The sequence below is a fragment of the Camelus bactrianus genome, chromosome 33 (assembly GCF_048773025.1).
Source record: "Camelus bactrianus isolate YW-2024 breed Bactrian camel chromosome 33, ASM4877302v1, whole genome shotgun sequence".
In the NCBI taxonomy this organism is placed as follows: domain Eukaryota; kingdom Metazoa; phylum Chordata; class Mammalia; order Artiodactyla; family Camelidae; genus Camelus; species Camelus bactrianus.
Window position 1 is genome coordinate 8411604 of NC_133571.1, and position 21260 is coordinate 8432863.

General features: G+C 39.1%; 1 protein-coding gene across 3 annotated transcripts in view; it reads right to left on the reverse strand.

The window, feature by feature from the left end:
- ALG9 (ALG9 alpha-1,2-mannosyltransferase) overlaps positions 1–21260 on the reverse strand; it is a 78974-nt gene that overhangs the window by 45910 nt on the left and 11804 nt on the right. For all 3 annotated transcript variants that reach the window (XM_074357129.1, XM_074357130.1, XM_074357131.1), the window contains exons 6-13: positions 19935–20070; positions 16874–16961; positions 16572–16677; positions 8423–8545; positions 5657–5811; positions 3499–3628; positions 2787–2934; positions 1497–1626 (exon numbers count right to left, since the gene is read on the reverse strand). In XM_074357129.1, the coding sequence (XP_074213230.1) occupies positions 1497–1626; positions 2787–2934; positions 3499–3628; positions 5657–5811; positions 8423–8545; positions 16572–16677; positions 16874–16961; positions 19935–20070 (1016 nt within the window). The remainder of the gene's footprint in view (positions 1–1496; positions 1627–2786; positions 2935–3498; positions 3629–5656; positions 5812–8422; positions 8546–16571; positions 16678–16873; positions 16962–19934; positions 20071–21260) is intronic.

Here is a 21260-nt window from a genome sequence, read left to right on the forward strand (position 1 = left end):
ATAAATCTTCTTAGGGGTTCCTTTACCTCTAATCTATCAAAAACACCATTATCAAATTGAGAATGTTTGTGAGAAAATCTATGTACCAGACACTATGCTAAATATGACAGAGAGATATAACATCCAATCTCATATTATTTCTTCCAAAGTAGGTACCATTATTCTTACTTCATAGATAGAAACTGAAATTAGTTACAGAGAGGTGTTAAGTAATTTGCCCAAGGTCACCAACAGAGTTGGGATGAGGACCCAGGTCTACTTGTCTCCAAAGTCCATGCTTTTTTTAACCACCCTAGACTTTCTCTTCCCAAAACAGCCATGACAACATCACTCTGAATTTATATCTTGCCCCATCATAGCATATTGTCCTACCCTTTTGACTATCCAGTGTCCCCATGGTGGTCACCTGTACAGCAAAGCCTGCTCTCGGGAACTACATGCAGCTAAAATGAAAATGACCAACAACAGCTTATCCTGCCCAGGGGTATTTTCATAGTTACAGGAATCAGAGGCTTAAGTCAGAAGGAAGCTCCAATATAAGCCACTTAGGGGAGCACATCTCTTACCTCGTCTAGGGGCCAAGCCAAATGTGTATTTCACGACTACATACATAGCTCATAAGCTAGAGCACACACAGTAAGAATCTCACTCATAACCTTGAGGGGTCTTCATAGAAGTCTGACCTGCCCCCGTCTGGGAGACAAAAGGCCAGACGTGGCTGCAGGTTTTCTTAGGAAGAGAACTGGAAGTCCCAATATTTCACATTTCAATTGAAATACGATATAAGAAAATCTAAACGAAATGTATTTGACACTTAAACTGTTAAATGTTTCTTTAACAGACAGGTTGCCAAAAAATGTGCTTTCTAATAATTATATAAAATAATCCTTTACTGTCTCTGGGAAACAGGAACATTCTCTTTATTGCTCTCACTTTTTTCCACAATCAAAGATTTTACAGGTGTCAAATGGTGAAAGTGTCATCTTTCTAAGGAACTGAAATAAAACCCGTGTGGGGTCTCAGGGTGTGTAAAGATGAGTGGGCAGAAGAGCACAGCCCTGACACAGACTGCTTCAGGGATTCACTATGAGAACAGCCTTCACTGAAGGTCCATTCGCTCAAACCAGAATATAGCAATAGGTCAAAGGTCTACTGATAACTTGAAAGTTCCCCACCAAGTATTTTAATGGACCAAGGAGTGATAAGAGTTTCAGAATGTGTTTCAAAATGATGATTCAAATTAAACATAAGAAAATTTCTAGCCCAGCTTAGAAAACATATTGAATTATGTATTTTATATAGAAAACAAAGGAGGTCATTTGAAAATAGAAATGATACTGTTCATTCTTTCTCAACAAAAGCTGCTATATCCCTCACCCTGGAAAAAATCACTTTCTAAAAAATGCCCATCTCATCAATGCTGTGATATGAATGCCAACAGATTTTAAGGGTAGAACTCTTTTCAGAGTAGTAAATAAAGAGAATATTGCCCTTACATATCTGGATGGTTCCTCTAGGTTCTGGTCATTCATGTCAGTGGGAACAATCCGGGTGGCCAGTGGTCCCTCCGCAAAAGGTTTTGGTAACTGGCCTCTGAACTCTGATGGAATGAACTGAAGCTGCCAACTGTCAGAAACACAAATAAGGAGAATAAGGAAAACACAGGGGGCTCATGTTGCTAAACGTACTTGAAATACACAAGCAAAAAAAAATTTGTTTCTGTGGAAAACATTTCACTTGGGGAAAAATATTTCTGCTAAAACCTCAACCAGGGAGCACAGAGACAGAGGTCACAATTCCGTCCAAAATCGTTGAGAAATTTTCAACTAGACGACTCTCAACCCGTGTCACCAACTCTCAGCAGTGAAATCTGCAATAGTGTTCATACCATCAAACAACCGGAGAAATTCAACGTTTACTGCCAATTACCACCTGATCAGAGGGTCACATCAAAATTAAAGCAAACTCATCAGGTGTATAGAGAGAAGAGTGAAATGTAAGAACTCACTGTGGGAGACCTTCGCTCCCGAGTAATCCTCAAAAGTATCTTTAGTTATGAAACTTACTTCAAATGTAAAAGGCAAAGGCTAAAGTTAACACTTAAAAAACAAGTTTTAATTAATCATTAATGACTGATACAGGATCTTTATCAAGCAAAAGATACTATCACCAGCTAAACTGCTGAAGCCGGTCCCCAAATGAAGCAACATGACTCATCTTAACCTGACTTCTCTCTTCCCTAACTAGGACTCTTCTCTGCCCGAAAGCAGCAGATGCAAAGGAGCTTCAGAGCCCGTGCTGCTACATCCAACAACAGACAGTATGAGGGACAGCGGTACGGCTGTCTTGGCCACAGCTTCCCCAGAGTCCCTACATTGGCAGAGAACCTTCACTGTTGTTGGATGACAAACATTTCTTCTCTAAAAACACTCTTCTACCTAGAGTTTCTAAACCACTTTTAGAAGTTGATTAATATCAGCTCATTATAAAAATGTAAATACGAATCCACAGGAAGAGCCACTAACAGAAGCCCAGGGCCGAGGTGTTTTCAGGAGTCCCCAGACTCCTGCGGCTAAGGATGGTGCAGGGTGTGCTAGCAGACACAGCGCTCAGTCTAGCAAACGCCGGCCGTGGGTGCACAGCGCAGTTCCCACAGCTCTCTGAGATGGTGAATTATTCAAAAACTTGTGAAAAATCTAAAGTAAAGAAAAATTAAGAAGACACTGCCACAGAATTGCTATTTTTACTTTCTGATTTAAAACTTTGAGAATTAAAGGGCAACTTACTTATCGGGCAGAAGGAAGCTGCTGGGAAATCGGTACCACTCTTTTCCTACACAAACATTAACAGGTCGGCCTTCTGGGACAGTGTGGATGGTTGGGTCTGTGGCAATTCGGTAAAATTCTGGATACAGATCAAGGGGCCCATGATACCCTGGAGGGGAGAAAAGTTTGTGAAAGCCAAAGATGAAATAAGATTCTGACATTTAATTATAATGCAAGTTAATGTCCTTCTACTGTGTAAAATGTCTCTGCAGTTAGGAAGAGGGTTATAGCAGAAGCCCTATTTTTGCCAAAAATAATTTGCTTTCTTGCCCTTCTACACCCTGCCACCTTTTAATTTTCATGCTCTTTGAGTACATTTTAATATTCTGGATCCAAATAATGATTATAAGAAAGAATATAATCATGAGACTTGAACCCCAAATTTGCACCCTAAGTTTAAGGCTTCCTTAATAGTTCATCCTTAGAAAGGAAAAAGCATCCTTTTAAAAGGAAGAAAAATCAGTAAGAATAGAGAAAAAAATTATAGTTAATCACACTAAACGGAATTCTCCATCATCTCGTCAATCCTAAGTAATAATATGAAGCCCACAGGTTCTCCCTATGGAAAAGTCCTCCCCACCCCCCCTCAGCTTAAGCTGAATTGTATTAAACAATCACATATCAAGCAAAACCCAAGGTGAAGTGCCTTATAAGTGTAAGTTAAGACACCTACCTCTGAACAGTGCCACAGAGCGGGAAAAAGATAAGAGCCCAAACAGGAAGAGTGTTCCTAGCGCCAGCCAGTTGGATGTCACAGTGTAATGCTCCAGGCGGTACCGCTGAAACACGAAGTGGTAGCATTTCTAGAAGGAAAGAAAACTGCATTGAAAAGAGAAGATACACCTTGCAGAATATACACAATCATAAGACATCATAGGAACACTAAGAGGGGAGGAAGCAGCAAAAGAGGTTCTATCAAGGGTCCGAGAATTTGCAAATACTTAGTGAGGTACCCATTCCAAATTCCAGATTAAAGCAAGCTCTGCTAAACTGTCCACAGATCAGCCAAGCCAGAGGGCTTCCCAAGAATAAAATCTCACTAGCTTCATAGAAAAATTATTTGAATATTTCTCTAGTACTTAAAGTCTTAATAATTTATTTTTTCAAATATTTAAACAAAAATGGCTTTTTGGTAGTTTTTTATTATAGTTTCTCAATCTCTTTTGACATAACTAATATTAACCTTCACTTTCCTTATTGACAAGTTTTCATCAAAGTTTTTAGTATCAACAAAATGTCTCATGACCAAACAAGAAGAAAAAAGAATTTCTCTCATAGAACATTAGGAAATTGCTGTTAATTATCTGCTAAACTACTTCAAAAACTAGATAAATATGATTACAACATATACCCCTGCATGAATTCTGCAGTCCTTGAATACCTTTCCAAGAGATTTCTTTCTTTCCTTTTTTCCCTCCTAGATTAGAAATACTTTAGGAAAGCAATTTTGCAATATGTATCAAGTGCCATAAATATGCCTGAACTTTCAAATTTTTTGGAATCTCTCCTAAGGAAACAATCCAAATACCTAAACAAAGATATTTATCCTACGTTATTTATAATACTGTAATAAGTGAGCAACCTAAACTCTAACATAAATTGTATTTAATCATTATATATAACCAATTCAATATATTACATATTATATAATGTTATATATTATATCCAACTCAGAACATTACATTGCTGTTAAAATGATGGGTATAGATATGGCAACATAGAGAACATTATGATATTATTATATTAAAAGGGATATAAAGTTATATAAACACTTAGGTTACAACCACAATAAATTTTGATATATGCTAGGCAAAAATGCTAGGAGGTTTTGTTAGGATCATAGGACTGATTTAGAAAGAGGTAAAAGAAAAATTATCTGCATTGAAGTTCAATTACTTTTATAATTAAAATTACTTTTTGAAACTATCATCCTAACATGGATGAGTCTTTGAAACACTATGTTAAGTGAAAAAAGCCAGTCACAAAAAGACGCACATATTTTATGATTTCATTTATATGAAATGCCCAGCATAGGCAAGTCTATAGAGACAGAAAGTAGATGAGTTGTTGCTTATGGCTAAGGAGATAAGGGAAAGGAGCTAAAGGGTAGAGGGTTTTTGAGGTGATGAAATTGTTCTAAAATTGACTGCAGTGATGGTTACACAGATCTGAATATCCTAAAAGCCACTGTACTGAACACTTTAAATGGGTAAATTATATGGTTTGTGAACGATATCTCCATAAATGTGTTATAAAAAAACTTACCACCTTGTTATTTTTTTTCTCCCAATTGCAAATGGTAGCACACGTTAAAAAAAAAAAAAAAAGAGTCTGGAGCTTCTGAGGCCATAAATACCAAGACATTCAAGATTAGTTCTGACAGGGAATTGACTTGGACAGCTTCTAAGCCAGGATTACAAATGTAGTGTCCCATACTGCCAACTGCCTGATGTTCCCCCAAACACTGAGCGAGCTTTATTCAGGCCTCATAGTTGAAGAGCAGGCATTCTATTAATTCTGCTGTGGGGCCATCCTTCTGTGCTCAGCCAACACAATGACTTGAAAAGATTTCCTTCATAGCAACTGGATTCTCACTGACAACAGAGACAAACTGATGCACAAATTAACACTGCAAATATGTAATCAGCAAATACCTGTAAGATCAACAGCTAAGCAATCAATACATAACCTTTAATAAGATGATCTGTACCGGGTCTGATGTGTAGATAAAATATCTTAGGTGGAGGTATTCTGTAATCTGCCTTTAAGCTTTATGAACGATTTAAAAAGTGAAACAGAACAAAACCAATATACATTTCCCTGAAACTCACCTGAAGTGCAGAAAGGGCCACAGCGCCACAAAGGCAGATAAGTGGATATACAGGGAAAAGAAATCTCTCCTCTTTGTGAGGCTGGATGAAGAAAATTATAAACCAAATATACATTGGAGCCAAGGTAAGCCAATATGGGTGGCCTAAATTCTGAACTGTAAGACACAGAAAAAGATCCACTTTTCACCATATTAGAACAAAACATCCTGTTTAGTTTCAACGTTCTCTTGATCTCAAACTTGGGAGTATGTTCTAGGGCCCCCCATAAAACATTCCAACTTCTGTATTCACATTTTCTCTGATGCAATAAAGGAGTCAAGTAGAAAGAGAGATATACCCCTTAGCTCTCCCAAGAGATCCAACATTTAAAGGCACAATACTGTATTTAGCTAGAATACAAATGAAAGTCAGGTGAATAGGTAACTTCAATTATTTCTACACTGGATGAAGGACAAAAAGCCTTCTCTCTCTAATGAGTCCTGCTACTAAGACTGAAGTTTCCTAAGATTAACAAAAAGCATAACATAAATTCATTTCTTGGGTGTTTTGATTCCTATGTTCTGTTTAACACATTAATCTTCTTACTTATACAACAATCAGCCTGTTCAAATAGCTAAAGATCAAAGGGAGGGGAAAAAGTTGGATTCTCAAACCCATCACTGGTTTCTGTCAAGCTACAAATGACAAAGAGTTTCTATCAAAGCAAATATAAAAACACTTTTAAAGGGAGCTTACTGATCAAGTCTTCTCTCCTGCAATACCCACCCACTCTATCTCAAAATTAAAGCCAAGATGTACTTAAAGCATGTGAAAGAATGAAAAGAATTTAATGAACACTAAGACCCAAGCACCTGCTGGAAAGTTCCTGTGGTTAGGCATATGAACACTGAGAGATAAGCCTGCAACCCACAGTGAAGGCATCCCCTACTGCGCTTGTATTAGTGATAATGAGCAAAGCAAACCGGCCAATGGTAGGCAGACAGCGCCCCCTGGTGTCCATTATGTCTACAATGAGCAAGTTTAGATGAAAAGATCAGGCAGTCATTGAAGACCCCACAGTAGCAATGCCTCGGTTACTGTTCCTCAGTTATCTGTGCTTCTGCAGAAACTCTTCGGGGGTAAAAATTCCTGAGCTGCAATAACAAGCTTACCTTTCAAACTTTTCACTCTAAGATTTTACCATGATATTTTAGGCTATAATGTAAGATTTAAACTTTACATTTTAGGTTGGAATTTTCTTAATCATAAAAAAAAAAATCTATTCTTCTATAAGTAAACAATCTTTTCCTCTTCTGTATCTTAAAGGCTAAAAAATACATTTTTAAAAATGGCCTAAATTTTTGAAATGTCCTCTATAAAATGTATGATGAGATAATGGGAAATTTCCTTTCTGCTTACTTATTTTTTTTATGTTTTCTCTTTTATTATTTTTATTTTTTTAACAATTTTTCTTTTAAAAAAGTATTTTTTCTATTATAAAATATACAAAAATATTAAGAAAAACCAGAAAGTACTCATTTTCCAGTAGATGGACACGTGGGTACATTACATATTCTTAAGTCAAAATTGGACTCGTACTTTGGAGAACAGCAATATACTGTTTTTATTTTATTTTTACTGTCTTTATACTTATGTCACAAGCATTTCTAAATTTTCCACGAGCATGAATTATTTTTATAGTCAGAAAAAAAGTTACTTTTCCAAAAAAGAAAAAGTGATCCTTAAGAACTACAAGGAATGGAGGAGTGAGATAATACTTCAAGGGAACAAACAGCTGAATCCAAATGTGGGACACTATGCAAGACAGAAGACCTGGATTCTTCAGAAAACTTTAGGAGAAAAAAGGTGAGGGGGGAAATCTCTAAAAAACCAAAGAAACATAACCTCAAATTCAGTATATGCCTCTTGTTTATTTAGATCCTGCTTTTAAAAAACTGTAAAAAGCTATTTTTCAGACCATATAGGAATCTGAATATTACCTGGGTATAAGATGATATTAAGGAATCACTGTTAATTTTATTAGGATAATGGCATCATGGTTATATTAAAACAAAAGTCCTAAAGCAACACAAAAGTGACCCTGAAGGCTGTTTTCCTGTTCTCCTATTATAACACAGTGAACTCTTTATAAACCATACGTAGTAGGAAAGCAGGATGGGGACTGGTATGCAGGGATCATATGGCATCCAAATTAGACTACAAAGTCTGAAATTAAATCTCTTTCCACAACTCACAGGAATTTCTGCTCAAATCTGTCTTCCACAAAAGAAACTATGGGCACTGTATATCCAGAGCCATGACAACTTGAGGAAGCACTGGGCAACACAGAGCAAGCATCAGATTTGGGGGAAATCTCTATATGGTTTGGTTTTCAAATTTTTGGTTGAAGTGATTTCCCAAAGAAAGTTTGCCTCTAGCACTGATTAGCTTAGCAATCTGCCATGTTAACACACTTCTTTAAAAAAAACAAAACAAAACCAGAAGACTGAAATAGGCTTATCTCCCAAGATTTTATAAACGTTTTGCCTCGCAAGGTGGTTCTGTAAATTATACAGACTTCTCATTTAAAGGAATATAAATCTCCTCCCTCTGTTGCAATTACTAACCAAATCTTCACATAGGTTAAATAATCTACAAACACAGACGGAAAATGCAATAAGCCAACCATTTCCGTAGAAAGAAAATGGAGAATAAAATAAGTAGATTCTTGGTATACACTGTTACTTCTCTTTCTTCCCCCAAATCTATCATCATCATGCCACTTACCATGAAATCTCTGCAGAAGGTATTCCATAAGGGAAGTCAGTGGTAAGACCAGGAGAGCCAAAGCAAACACTACATTAAAATTCAGAAATCCATTAATTAAATAGAAATACCAGGGTTCTGTGCCTGAGGGTGACAAAGAGATAAGAAGTTATTAGTAGATGCCTCCAATGCCTATCACAGGGCTTGACTCATAATGTTCTTTATTCAAGTGATACTGACGGTCCAAGGCCTCCCGTGAACGGCAGTCCACAAGCCCACTCCCCTTCCGTGCTCAGCCACACACAGGAAGCACGAGAACAGAAGGCAGGAAGACAATGGGTTTGGTCGAAATGCTTTAGAAAGAAATCAAGTCTCAAACATTTAGCTGCATTTTCTATACTGACCACAGTGTCTAGCCCAAATTGCCCTGCCCAAATGAGACTAATACTTTCCAGAACAACCAAATAATATAAATAGCTTAGTGCTGATACTGTGATTCATAACAAGAAATGTATGTTTGTTCTTCACCCCCATTCCTAGTACAGAGCTCCAAAAATTACCCTTGTAATTTCTTAAGTGATGAGAGTGATGAAGGCATCTTTTATTATGTTAATCAGGAGACTTTGGAAAGCCCCTAGGTAATCTAAGGATGGGGACTAGTTGCTATGGAAACCAGCTTCATGAAATAAGGACTGGAAATTTCAGTCCTGTCATCCCCTTAACCCCTGCCCACTCCCAGACTCCAAACTCCAGGGGAGAGAGACTGGCCAGTACAGTTGAATCACCAATGGCCAATGATGCTTATGTAATGAAGCCCCATAAAACCCCAAAAGGACAGTGTTCAGAGAGCTTCTGGGTTGGCGAACAGGTAGAGGAGCACACGAGGGCTGTGGCACACCCAGAGAGCAAACTCTGAGCCCTTCCCACACACCTTGCCCTATGCATCTCTTCCATCTGGTATCCACTTGTATGCTTTAAGTATCCTTTATGATAAACTGGTAAATGTAAGTAAATGTTTCTCTGAGTTCTGGGAGCCACTCTAGCAAACTAATTGAACCCAAGGTGGCGGCTGTTGGAATTTCCAATCCATAGCTGGTCAGTCAGAAGCCCCGATGACAACCTAGATTTTCAACTGGCATCCAAAGTGGGGTGTGGGGGCGGGGGGTGCAGCCTTGCAGGACTGAGCTCTTAGGGCTTTCCTCATTTTCTTGCCATATGTTTATCCTATTTACATTCTAGTATCTTTCTTGACATGTTCAACCACTATTCCACAGTGTGCATATGGGGCACCTGTGTTCAGTAAAAAGCAACAACTTGTTTTCCTTAGGAAAACAATGTTCAGAGACCCAGACCCTGCTCAGAAGTTTTGTCGATTCAGACTGAAACATTATGCTGTACACCAGAAATTGCCACGATATTGTAAACTGACTATACTTCAATAAAAAAGCAAAAAAGAAAGAAAGAAAAATGACTGAAAACATAAGCCTTACTCACAGAAGTTTTGATTCTTTAACTCCAAATCCTTAAACTCAAATGATGAGAAACAGCCCCCTCTGCATATTTAGCAGGTTTCTCATCTGCTCTTCCCCTCCATGTGATTACTTCAATCAGGCCGTGAATGACACATGCGGGTTCTAATCACTGTGTGTTGTGACACCCGCCTTGCACCACAGCAATTTCCTGCAATCAGCATTGCTTAAAAGGGTAATCAGAAGGCAGAGGAATAGTCAGAAAAGTCTGACATTTTTGCAGCTTGCACAGCAAAATAAGATTAGAAACCAAACCCATAATGCGAGAAACATTTAGGGGAGGAGTAAGGGGAAGGGGAGTACCCTAGCAAGGACTCAAGTTCAATTCTGTGTCACCTTTCGGGAAAGCTCTTTCCTTCCTGTCTAAATACAATGACAGGGGCTGTTCAGGAACAGAGGTTCTGTTCCAGGCCAAGTTCATTAGAGACATTAGTGTCTTATAGTCTTTACAAATACCCTTTTGGGTTACAGAAAACTAATGGATGGCTTTATTTTCAAAACAGAAATATATGTCTTCTCTGGATTTCAGTGACTATCTTATAATACATTCCCTAAATTGAGTTCTGTAGGAGTCCAGTTTCCAGAGAAGAGTACATTTTTTGCACAATCCTCTCCTGACCGCCAGTGTGGGGGCAGTGCTGTCAACCTTAACCCCCCATTTTTTCCTTACAAAATTCTGAAAATCTGAGCCTCAGAAGAAAAACCAGAGTGACTAGTGAAAACCAGGGGAGGGTCACCTTTTATATCATCTATTTCAAATGCTAAACATCAACAGAAAAGAGCCTCATTCTCTTTGGTCCTTGCAAATACATATTATTTTTTCAGGAAAGCACTTTAGTGTTCTTCTGTCTCTACCACAACTTACTATGCCCTTCTGTTCGGGCTGACTATCTTTTTACTGAGGTATACTATACTCAGAGACGTGGAGCCAAAACCTTAACGTTGGCAAACTCACTTATTTTTACGTATTAGGATCAAGTTCATAGCTAGGCTGTGAACATTTCATAATAGACTGCTACTTCCCTGAAGGATGGGGCAAAAATTGGGGGATAAGCCAAGAGTCAGGAAGGTTCAAAGTGACAACAGTCTTAAAAACAAGGGCGAAAGGGGACAAAAATTGTGGCTTCTGTTAGTCAGTGTCCTCCCCTACTTGACGAGGCATTTCCCTTAAAAGGAAAAGGAGTAAAATTTTTTATCTCTTTCCAGGGAGATACTAAATGCTGCTCTCAGAAAGTATCAAAGCTGAACTATGTAGAAAAATATGTCAGAATGACAAGCTAAGCATTTAACTGGTGCAAAATCTAAGAAGAGGCTGGAAGCAGGGTCTTCGCAGCGAGTGACTCACCTACCTCCCTCTTTATGGAAAGTGCCTCAATTCCTCTCATCCAAATGAGCTAAAGGGAGCTTTCAAAGATGCTAAAAGAAGAAGGGATAATGTTTACTGTTCCATAGGCTGAATGAAGGGGAACCATTTTCTAGTCCTATAATTTTACAGAACTCTAGGAACCAAATTATAGTAAGTCATCCTTATAAAAGTCAAATTTGCACCACCAAGAGGGAAAAGCCATCAAGGTTGAAGAGAAATGATTAACAAAAGAGGGAAGGCCTTAGAACAGTTCCGGCTGGCAGTCAGCCCTAGGAAGGCATCAAAAGGCTCCTCTGGGCTTCGTCCTCTGTTGCTGCAAGAATGGAAAACTGTGGGCCTTTTAATAGAAGGCATTAGCCTTAACCTCCTGAAATTTCCTGTCCAGTGATCTGAAGAGTTGATAAAACACACAAACAGGCAGGGATCACATCCCTGAGTAGACCTGCTGTTACTTTTGAGGGAAGAGCATTTTTTCTCACACCTGTCCTCCTGTACCTTCCCCGGGACTGTGTACTCCTCATCAGAGAGCTGTTGTTCACTTGCCACACAAAAACACTTAACCTCAACACCAGACAACTCGAAATGTTACAAGGGTAAGAGGCAAAATCAGTGCCAAGACCAGTGACTTTCCTTTTTGCAACACTAAATTTCACCTCTTGATCTCTGACCTGTAGAGAAGTTTCGCCAACGACTTTGCAGTTTTATGTCTACACGACTCTAAACTTCCTAAGTGCCAAGTACTCTTTACCTCGAACAATTAATAGTTGTGAAAAACTATTTCCTTCCCCTGGCTTCAGAAGACAAGAGTCAGCTCAGGTCTGCAGTGCGTCATTAATATATGTTTTCTGGCCAAGAAAATATAGAATGGGCCCTTTGAAAACTGGGAACAATAGAGAGAATAAGTATTTACAGATCTTCCTCGAATTACGATGAGGTTTTGTCCTGATAAACCCATTGTAAACTAAAAATGTTGTAAGTCAAAAATGCATTTAATACACCTAACCTACAGACCATCATAGCTTAGCCTAGCGTACCTCACACGTGCTCAGAACACTTACATTAGCCTACAGTTGGGCAAAATCACCTAACACAAAGTCTGTTTTATGATACAGTGCTGACTGTCTCATATAATTCATCGGCTACTATACTGAAAATGAAAAACAGAATTGTCGTGTGGGTCCAGAACGGTTGTTGTATTTCTGTTGTTTACCCGGGTGACAGAGTGGCTGACTGGGAGCTGCCCCTGGCCCAGCACCACGAGAGACATCACACCACGTACCAACAGCCTGGAAAAAGATCAAAATTCTAAATGTGAAGTCTAGTTCCTACTGGATGTGCACCGCTTTCACACCATCGTTCAGGCAAAAAATTGTTAAGTCGAATTGTCGTAAGTTGGGGGCCATCTGTATATTTTTACAATCACAGTGGAGAGGTTGAAATGATCTTGCTCGTGCCTGTGCAGTTCCTACCTAAAATTCAGCTAATGCTGTAAAACTACTTTAGGTTTTTAAAGCCTAAATATTGTGTTCAATCTCTTTGTCTCAGCAGCCTGTGACAGTCTGTTTTTCTGCGATGCACCTGGCAAACTCCTACTCTTCCTTCCAGGCTCACCTCAAGGACTGCCACCTCCCAGAAGTCTTTCCCAATACCAAGAGACGGACTTACTCCTATGATTCCCACACTGTAGCACATAATACACTGGACTGTATCCAGTCATATGTCTGCAGCCTTACTATTAGACAGCAAATTCTATGGGAACATATGATAAATGCTCAAAAGCAATGTATTCAGTGTTTCTTTAACTGAAGTCATTTATCCATTCATTCAAGAAGTATTTATAGGAAAGAGGGTAGAGCTCAGTGGTAGAGCACTTGCCTAGCATGCATGAGGTCCTGGGTTCATTCCCCAGTACCTCCTCTGAAAATAAATAAGTAAACCAATCTAATTACCTCCCCCCTGCAAAAAAAAAATTAAAAAAATATTTATAGGCTTATATGTAAGAAACAGCACTAAGACAGGTATGCAAAAACCATCAGCACAATGCATTTTTAATTTTCAGATAAAAAACTACGTGCCTACCAAAGCTACTGAGGCATCTGAAGTAGGTGACACTTACAAAACAGTCAAAATAATGCCAAAAAGTGAAATAACGCCATACAAGTGAAAGAGCTGGAGCCTGCATGACAAAAGACACACTGTCTCACCGCTCGACAGTTTTACAGCATCAGAGCATCTGTCTCTGGTGGGACATTATGCTGTACACCAGCAACTGACGCACTGTAACTTCAATTGAAAAAAAAAGATGTCTCTGATATTTACTGAATGGACTCAACAATTACAATAAAATTAGCTGACAATGGTAAAGTATAACTTTTATCTCTATTATTCTTATTTGGTATCAAGATAATCCCAACTAGCACACCACAACAGGTCCAAACAAAACAGTCCTAGGACACAGTAGTGATCAGGGCACTGAGGTCATCTGACGGATACCCCAGAATTTGTTCACTCTTTCATGCACTCATGAGAAATCTTTACTGAAGGCTTCGAATACACAAAGACTACCTACTCCTAAGATTGAAGAAGTATTCTCTGCAAGCCTGCTAAAGCAAAAAGCAGTTACCATGGAAATAAGACACCCCTGAAAAATTGTCAGATTCAATTATGAGGTAAAACTGCAAGAATTCTACCATCAAGGAACAGCTCCTACAGTCTGGCTGACCACAGCATTGCACCAGTCCTGCTGATGCCCAGGATGATGGGTGATTCCCTCTGGCCCAACAAAGCCTTTTCTGTCACTAGGAAAGTGATCAGTTCCTGCACATCCGAAATAGCAAAACCCTAACCTGGGTTCATTAAAGCAGGCAGAACGGAGCCCCAGAGACTCCTCCCAGTAAAACACTGGCTGAAATGAATAGTACACGCCAACATCCAGGGAGAGACTGGCCACTGCTCTGCTGGATCCCAAAACCTACCACAGGGGTCCCTGACCTACCCACTGCTAAACTAGAAACATAACCTTCAGTCAGAATTTGTTCTTTCTCTCCTACTCTCTCTACCAATCTGCTTATTTTGAGATGTAAAAATCTCATCAAGCTACAAAAACCATGTAACTTTCACATACTTTCATACAAAGCTTTATAAATCAGCAGTCAGAGTATCAATATGCAAGAACTCATTTAAAAGGCAGAGAACCAATTTTTCAAAATTAAACTCAAATTAACACAATTTATTCACCCATATATAATGGATATTCTGTTTACAATAGGTTCCATATAAGTCAATTTCTAATGTGCAACCTGGTTCTAGGAGCACAGCCCCCCTTCTACTGTCTTGTAGAATCCAAAACAATTCTACAAGTAAACTAAAACAAGGGGCCATTAAAAACATGCCAACCCTCCTAGCTAAAGAGAGACATCTAGAGGCAAAAGATTAAAGGTAGAGCTTTTTCTCATATCCTTGGGGACCTTACAGCCTCATAAAGGAGACTTTTAAAATTCCTTCACTTAGCAATTATTCTCTAGCCATGCAGTTTGTAAATTCAATTCACTGAACAAAATAGTTTATTTTTAACCTATCACTGCCATCTAAAAGGACAATATTCCCCAAATCCCAGGAGGCCCAATTAAATTTCATTCATATACTTCCTTTAAATATGCTCATTCAATTTGTTGGTTCTATTGGCAAAGTGGCACAGAAAAAGGATGGGCATGGTTTAAATTGCTAAGAGACACAGATAGAGATAACATTAACCTGCTTCAAAGCAGAGCCCCAAGACAATCACACATACAGAATGCTCTAAGACCTTCAAAGATTAAGGCAGAAGAAACTACATTTATGTTCATGATAAACTGTCTCATAAAATGTTTACTGACTTGGCTAATCTGATCAGAAAGATCTCTAGCTCATCCCCCTTCGTGGTCACCAACTCAAATGCCCCCAGGGGCCAAATAAAACAGGCTCATTGGCTGGCTGGCAAAAAAAAAAAAAAAAAAGAAGACTAGCTGAGAGAAAGGCATCAGAGGAAGGGTGGAGATGGACGGAAATTGGAGAACCTACCCCAGACTAAAGGCATTCCTTTTTTCCCCCTCTGAACCCTAAACTGGCCAAACTACCCACCTCCTTGTGCTGACCCCACCCCCATTTGCTACATTTTGTCTACAGATTTTCCAAACTTTCTTCTCTAATGCACAGTACCGACGTAATGCAAATTAAAGAAAGAAAAAGTAATACAAAATGTGTATATGGAAAGAAAATGTGTGGACGAATATATTCCAGAGTGTTAACAATAGCCATCTGAGGGAGGATGATGGGATTATGAATATTTTAATTTTCTTACTTTTGCTATCATATTGATTTTCCAATGAAAAGAGAAAAAAGTAACACTTTAAAAAGAGTAGCATCAAAAGCCATGGCAAACGCAACAGAGTTCCCATTACTCAAAACTGAGAGTAAGAGAGAGGAGGACTGGAAACAGACTAAATGTCCACCAACAGATGACTGGATAAAGAAGCTGTGGTATATGTATACAATGGAATACTATTCAGCCATAAAAATGACAACATAACGCCATTTGCAGCAACATGGATGTCCCTGGAGAATGTCATTCTAAGTGAAGTAAGCCAGAAAGAGAAAGAAAAATACCATGTGAGATCACTCATATGTGGAATAAAAAAAAAAAAAGAACATAAATACAAAACAGAAACAGACTCATAGACAGAATATAAACTTATGATAAACTTGTGGTTGCCAAGGGGGAGAGGGAGGGAAGGGATAGACTGGGAGTTCAAAATTTGTAGATACTGACAGGCATATGTAGAATAGATAAACAAGATTATACTGTATAGCAGGGAAATATATACAAGATCTTGTGGTAGCTCACAGCGAGAAAGAATGTGACAATGAATATATATATGTTCATGTATAACTGAAAAATTGTGCTCTACACTGGAATTTGACACAACATTGTAAAATGACTATAACTCAATAAAAAAAAGTTAAAAAATAATAAAATAATTTAAAAAAAAAAGAGAGAGAGAGAGAGTAGGACTAACAGAATCCCAAATCTGAATATCACATTAACCAAGGAAAAATATTTAGTGGTTCCATAGCATCACTGTGCTATGTCCAAATATCATTTATTTTTTAATAAGAAAAGAAGACTGCCAGCAAAGAGATGCTATATTTGATAAAATGAGGCAACTGAATTAAAATTTCAAGGCTGAGGCAAATGAAGCTACCTCCTAAACATTCTCCAGATTTCACAAGGCCTTACCATAGAGATCAGGTCCGTGAGAAGTAAAGACATTATACAAAACAATGTTGAGTGGTGCGATCACCAACTTTCCGTAATAGTAGCTGTCGATGACCACCACAGGCACCTGGAACAGAGCAGAAAATACACAGCAATTGTAGAGTTCTGCTCTGGAAACATTCTCATGGCGGTAATAGGATAAACTTCAGGATGAAAAACAATCAACTCCTAATGTTCTCCATTCCACGGCAGAAGTTATTTTCATTGCAACTTTCGAACAGAACAAGGGGGAAAAAAAAAGGGAAGAAAGAAAGAAAACTCACCAGAAAGAGCATTAGGGCAACCAGCGACCAATTAATGAAATTCTTCCACCCGTGTTTCATGACCAGCACGTCAAAGGCAATAGGTAAACTATTTAACAGAGAAATAGAAAGTAGGGAGTTAAATACTGAGACTACAGAGTCCAACAGATCAGATTCACACATACCTCTTGCTGAACTGAGACTAAAATGTCTCGAGTAATTATAGTAAGGGAAAAAAGTGGTATGTGAAAGGATGTCCTCTTAAAAATAAAAATGTGATTTCTTCACAGGACCCACCAGACTGTGATGCATCCCACAATGCATAAGAAATATAAATATTTAGCTTCTGGAATGAGCTTCATTTTATATGGATTTATGTGTAATGGACATTTAAAATATATTAGTCGTAAGTAAATGTACTCTCCTGCCCTACTCCCACCCTGCAAATAAATCAATCTTGATTTCTCCCTTCCGCAACTTGTTATTAAGATTTTAGTAATAAAACATTAATAACTTTCACTTCTGTTCTGCTATATCCCCTTCCAACACCATGGGCTCTTCCTCTTTTCACTTAAATTCCTCAAGCAAGTGGCATACGTGTGTTGCCTTCACTATTTCTTCCTTGAGGCCTATAGCATTGAGCTATTAATAGCCTATGGTCACCAGGAATCTCTCCGCAGCCAGACCCAGTAACTTTCCACCAGCTTCATCTCCCTTTGTCTTTCTGCTGCACTTGGCACAGAGCATCTGCTCCTTCCTGTTTAGACTCCCTGGCTCCGATGTTCTTTTCTGGTCTTTTCCTTAGTGCTCCTTTCTGGGCTTCTTTTTGCCCCTCCCCCGTGCTGTGCCCTCCCGTGGTTGTATCTCCCAAAAGCAAGCTTTGACTTTTCTTTCCTTACACTCATTTTCTCAGCAGGTGCTCAGCTCTTGGTGTCTGAACACTCGCCTTCACATCCATGACTTCCTAACCTAGGACACTAGACAGAGCCTCTCCTCATGCTCCTGTCCCAGGGAATTCCCTCCCATACCAGTCTATTTACCTACACAGAATCCACCCAGATGCCAACCACAACGTGCTGTCACAGGACATCTCTTCTATCATGTCAACTTCCACATTCTATCACCTGAATTTTGCATTAACATTCTGTGTTTTTCAGTTTTTGTCTCCCCAACTAGCTACCCTTCCACTGCACCTGTACTTCTCCTTTGATAAGTCATCTCACTTTTTATGACTTGTTCAATGTCTGTATTTCCTACTAAAATGTAAGCTCCCAAACAGCAGGAACCATAGCTGTTTCATTCATCACAATATCAGCCGTGCCTAGCACAAAGTAATCAATAAGTGATGCTAGAGTGCTAGCTGACTGACTAACTGTGAGCCTGAAATCATGCATCTGGGCGAAAGGCAGACTAATTAAAATGTGCCACGCAGAGGTACCTGAGGAGCTGATGGAGCGCAATTAGATGGAGCAGAAAGCAGAAGGAACAGAGGAACTGACAAAAGGAGGCTGGAGGGTACAAACAATGGAAGACCAGGGCTTTGTGAGTCACACTGAAGTTTAGACACCATCGAGGAGGGGTCAGCTTTATTTAAAGGACTTGACAGTATACATTTTAGGCTTTGCTGGCCACACATGGTCTCTGTTGCGTATTCTTCTCTGTGTGTGTTGTTTTTTTAACAACCCTTTAAAAATGTAAACAGTTCTTAGTTCTTGGGCTGTACAAAAACAGGCCAGCTGGATTTGGACCACAGGCTGCAGCCAGCCAGCCTCTGTGACATGGAGCAGTGGGCAAGCCTGGAATAATTGAGTGAAGCTTGAGACCAGACATAAAGATACAGGAATCACCAAGATGGTTGAGAGACCTTCTTGTGCAGAAAGTATAGAAAAGGGCCTCACACAAAATCTTGAGAAATGTAATAATTTGAGGATGAAATGCAGAATATAATCGAAGATGAGACTGAAAGTGGGGAAACCAGCCTTTAAAATACAATTAAGAAAATTTTAAATGTCTATTTTCTGACTTAGTAACTCCCTTCTAAAAGTTTATCCCATAAAAGTTCTACAAGCGTATAGACATTTGTGCAAAAATGTTCACTGAAGCAGTGTGTATAACAGCAAAGAAACTGAAAACCAAATGTCTACCAATAAGGCAATGGCTAAACCTATTATGGACAGCCATATGATAATGGAATGTTATGTAACTGATACAAAGAACAATATAAATCAATGCGCAATAGAAGATACACATATGCACAGAATAATTCTATTTGTTTTAAGAATTTACATATGTATGTATAAAAATGTGTGTGCATTTATACACACAAGGACAATTTCTGGAAAGATATATATATAAGGCTATTAGCAGAGACTACCTTTAAAGATTGAGTTAGGGGAGAAGAGAACTAAGAATTCTTTTCACCTCATACAATCTGGTAGTATTTTTTTTTAATAATAAAGATATATTACTATGATAACCTTAATATCAAACTAATACATTTTTTGAAATTACCAGAGGTACAGGAAGAGGTTAGGACAGCACAAACCGGAGTGTAAGTTGTGGAAACAAAAAAGTACCAAAGGAATGAGAGATACTACGGAACTCGGAAAAAAAAAGATGCTGCAGGCAAGAAAGAAGGACTGAAAGGAAACTCGGACTCTGAGCCTGGGTGGCTGGGAAAATGCACAGCACAGGGTGGAACAGTGTGCAAAAGCCATCAGCCGTGGAGTCAGAAAGTCTGCATCCACAAGCAAACATAATCTTAAGGGCAAATGACTCAAAACCTCTCAGAGTCTCCTTTCTCACTTATAAAGCACGAGCAATTGTATTTCTCTTGCGGAGTTGTAAGGTTTGGGGATAAAGTTCCTAAGGGGTTTAGCTGTGCCTAACATGGTAGATGCTTAACAGTCACCATTCTTACCAGAATTAATCATAACAAGAAGCACTAAGGGAAATAGTCTTCCATTTCCCAGAATCTTTGTATAAGTAACTCCTGTAACTTAGGTCCTATCCGGAGAAGATGGAGATAACCTAACATTAAGACTGACATATGCCCAATGATAAAGTTGCGTTACTTTCTTACCCAAGAGCCGCACTGAACGGCCAGCCTAAGATAGCCCCGGCTGCTACTCCAAGCACAGCGATGGAAGTTTTGTCCATATACCAGCCAGTCATGGCTATCAAGGTAGTGTACATACAGAAGCTGCTAGGAAGGAATGCTGCAAGAGCAAAGAAATGAAAAAATAAGTGGATGGGGGAAGGGACAAGAGACTGAGACTTATAAGGTATCAACTATTGAAAATGCACCTACACTGCAAAATGTCAATAACCAGGAAAATATTTTAAGCAATGCATATTTTAGAAATGGGGAATAAAGTGATACTCCAAAAAAAAATGAAGTTCATGGTTTTCTTATTTTCTCACTCCTATTTTTTACATACCAATGTGTCACCCAATTACACAATGCCAACCATGTCATTTATTTCCTGGCCTGTAGGCCAAATACAAAACTTGCAGAATTCCAGGTTCCCCAGACAGGAAACACGCTTCACGAAACTTAGAGCCATTGTTAACAACCTGTGAAGAAGTTTACCTTCTGACAGTCTTCCAAGACTGTCCCGGTACCAACCTGCACCCCATGGGAATTCTAGGAAGCCTTCTCAAGGGCCAAATGTTCGATGGCAGCACTGCTTTGCATCCGCATCCACTGACAGAGACAGTCTGGCCTTCAGATGCCTCCCTAATTATTCCCATCAAGCATAACTTTGTTGTATAGAGCAGAGGACTGACCACCTTCAGGTGTTCAAGGTGTTTCTAACAACTCAACACAAAAAATGCACGCAGATCTGCCTTTCCCTGCCTTTTACGTGCATCATCTAGCACTAGGGAGGAAAAATCAGTACCAACTCCAAAAGCAACCACACTGAACAGGTAGTACGATTTAAGAAATTCAGCGAAGGGTTCAGAGGCTCTGTATCACAGGACACCTCTAACTTCTCTGTGCCTTAACACCCTCAACTGAAATGATAACATTAAAGATACTCCCAGGTATCTCTCTCATATAAGAATCAATTTTAGGAGCAGTAAAGTAACTACAAAAAATGTGAGGTACAACCTTCCGAGATAAATGCTAAATAACATCGCTGGCATCCAAAGCTGTCAATTCCAGCCGCCAATGCAGAGGACAGGGGAGCAGAGGAACCCGGGGTCTGTGCCAGCTCAGAGGGTAGAGCACATCTCATTTAGGACAGTGGCTCTCAAAGTTACTCAGGCGTGGAGCCCTGAGGTCTTTGCAGAACAACCTGGAGTTTGATACAGTCAGTGAAGGAAAAATATATATATACTTTGTTGCTAGTTACTATTTTTGTGTATATTTAGTGTGCATACTAGATTCTGGTACACCCAAGTA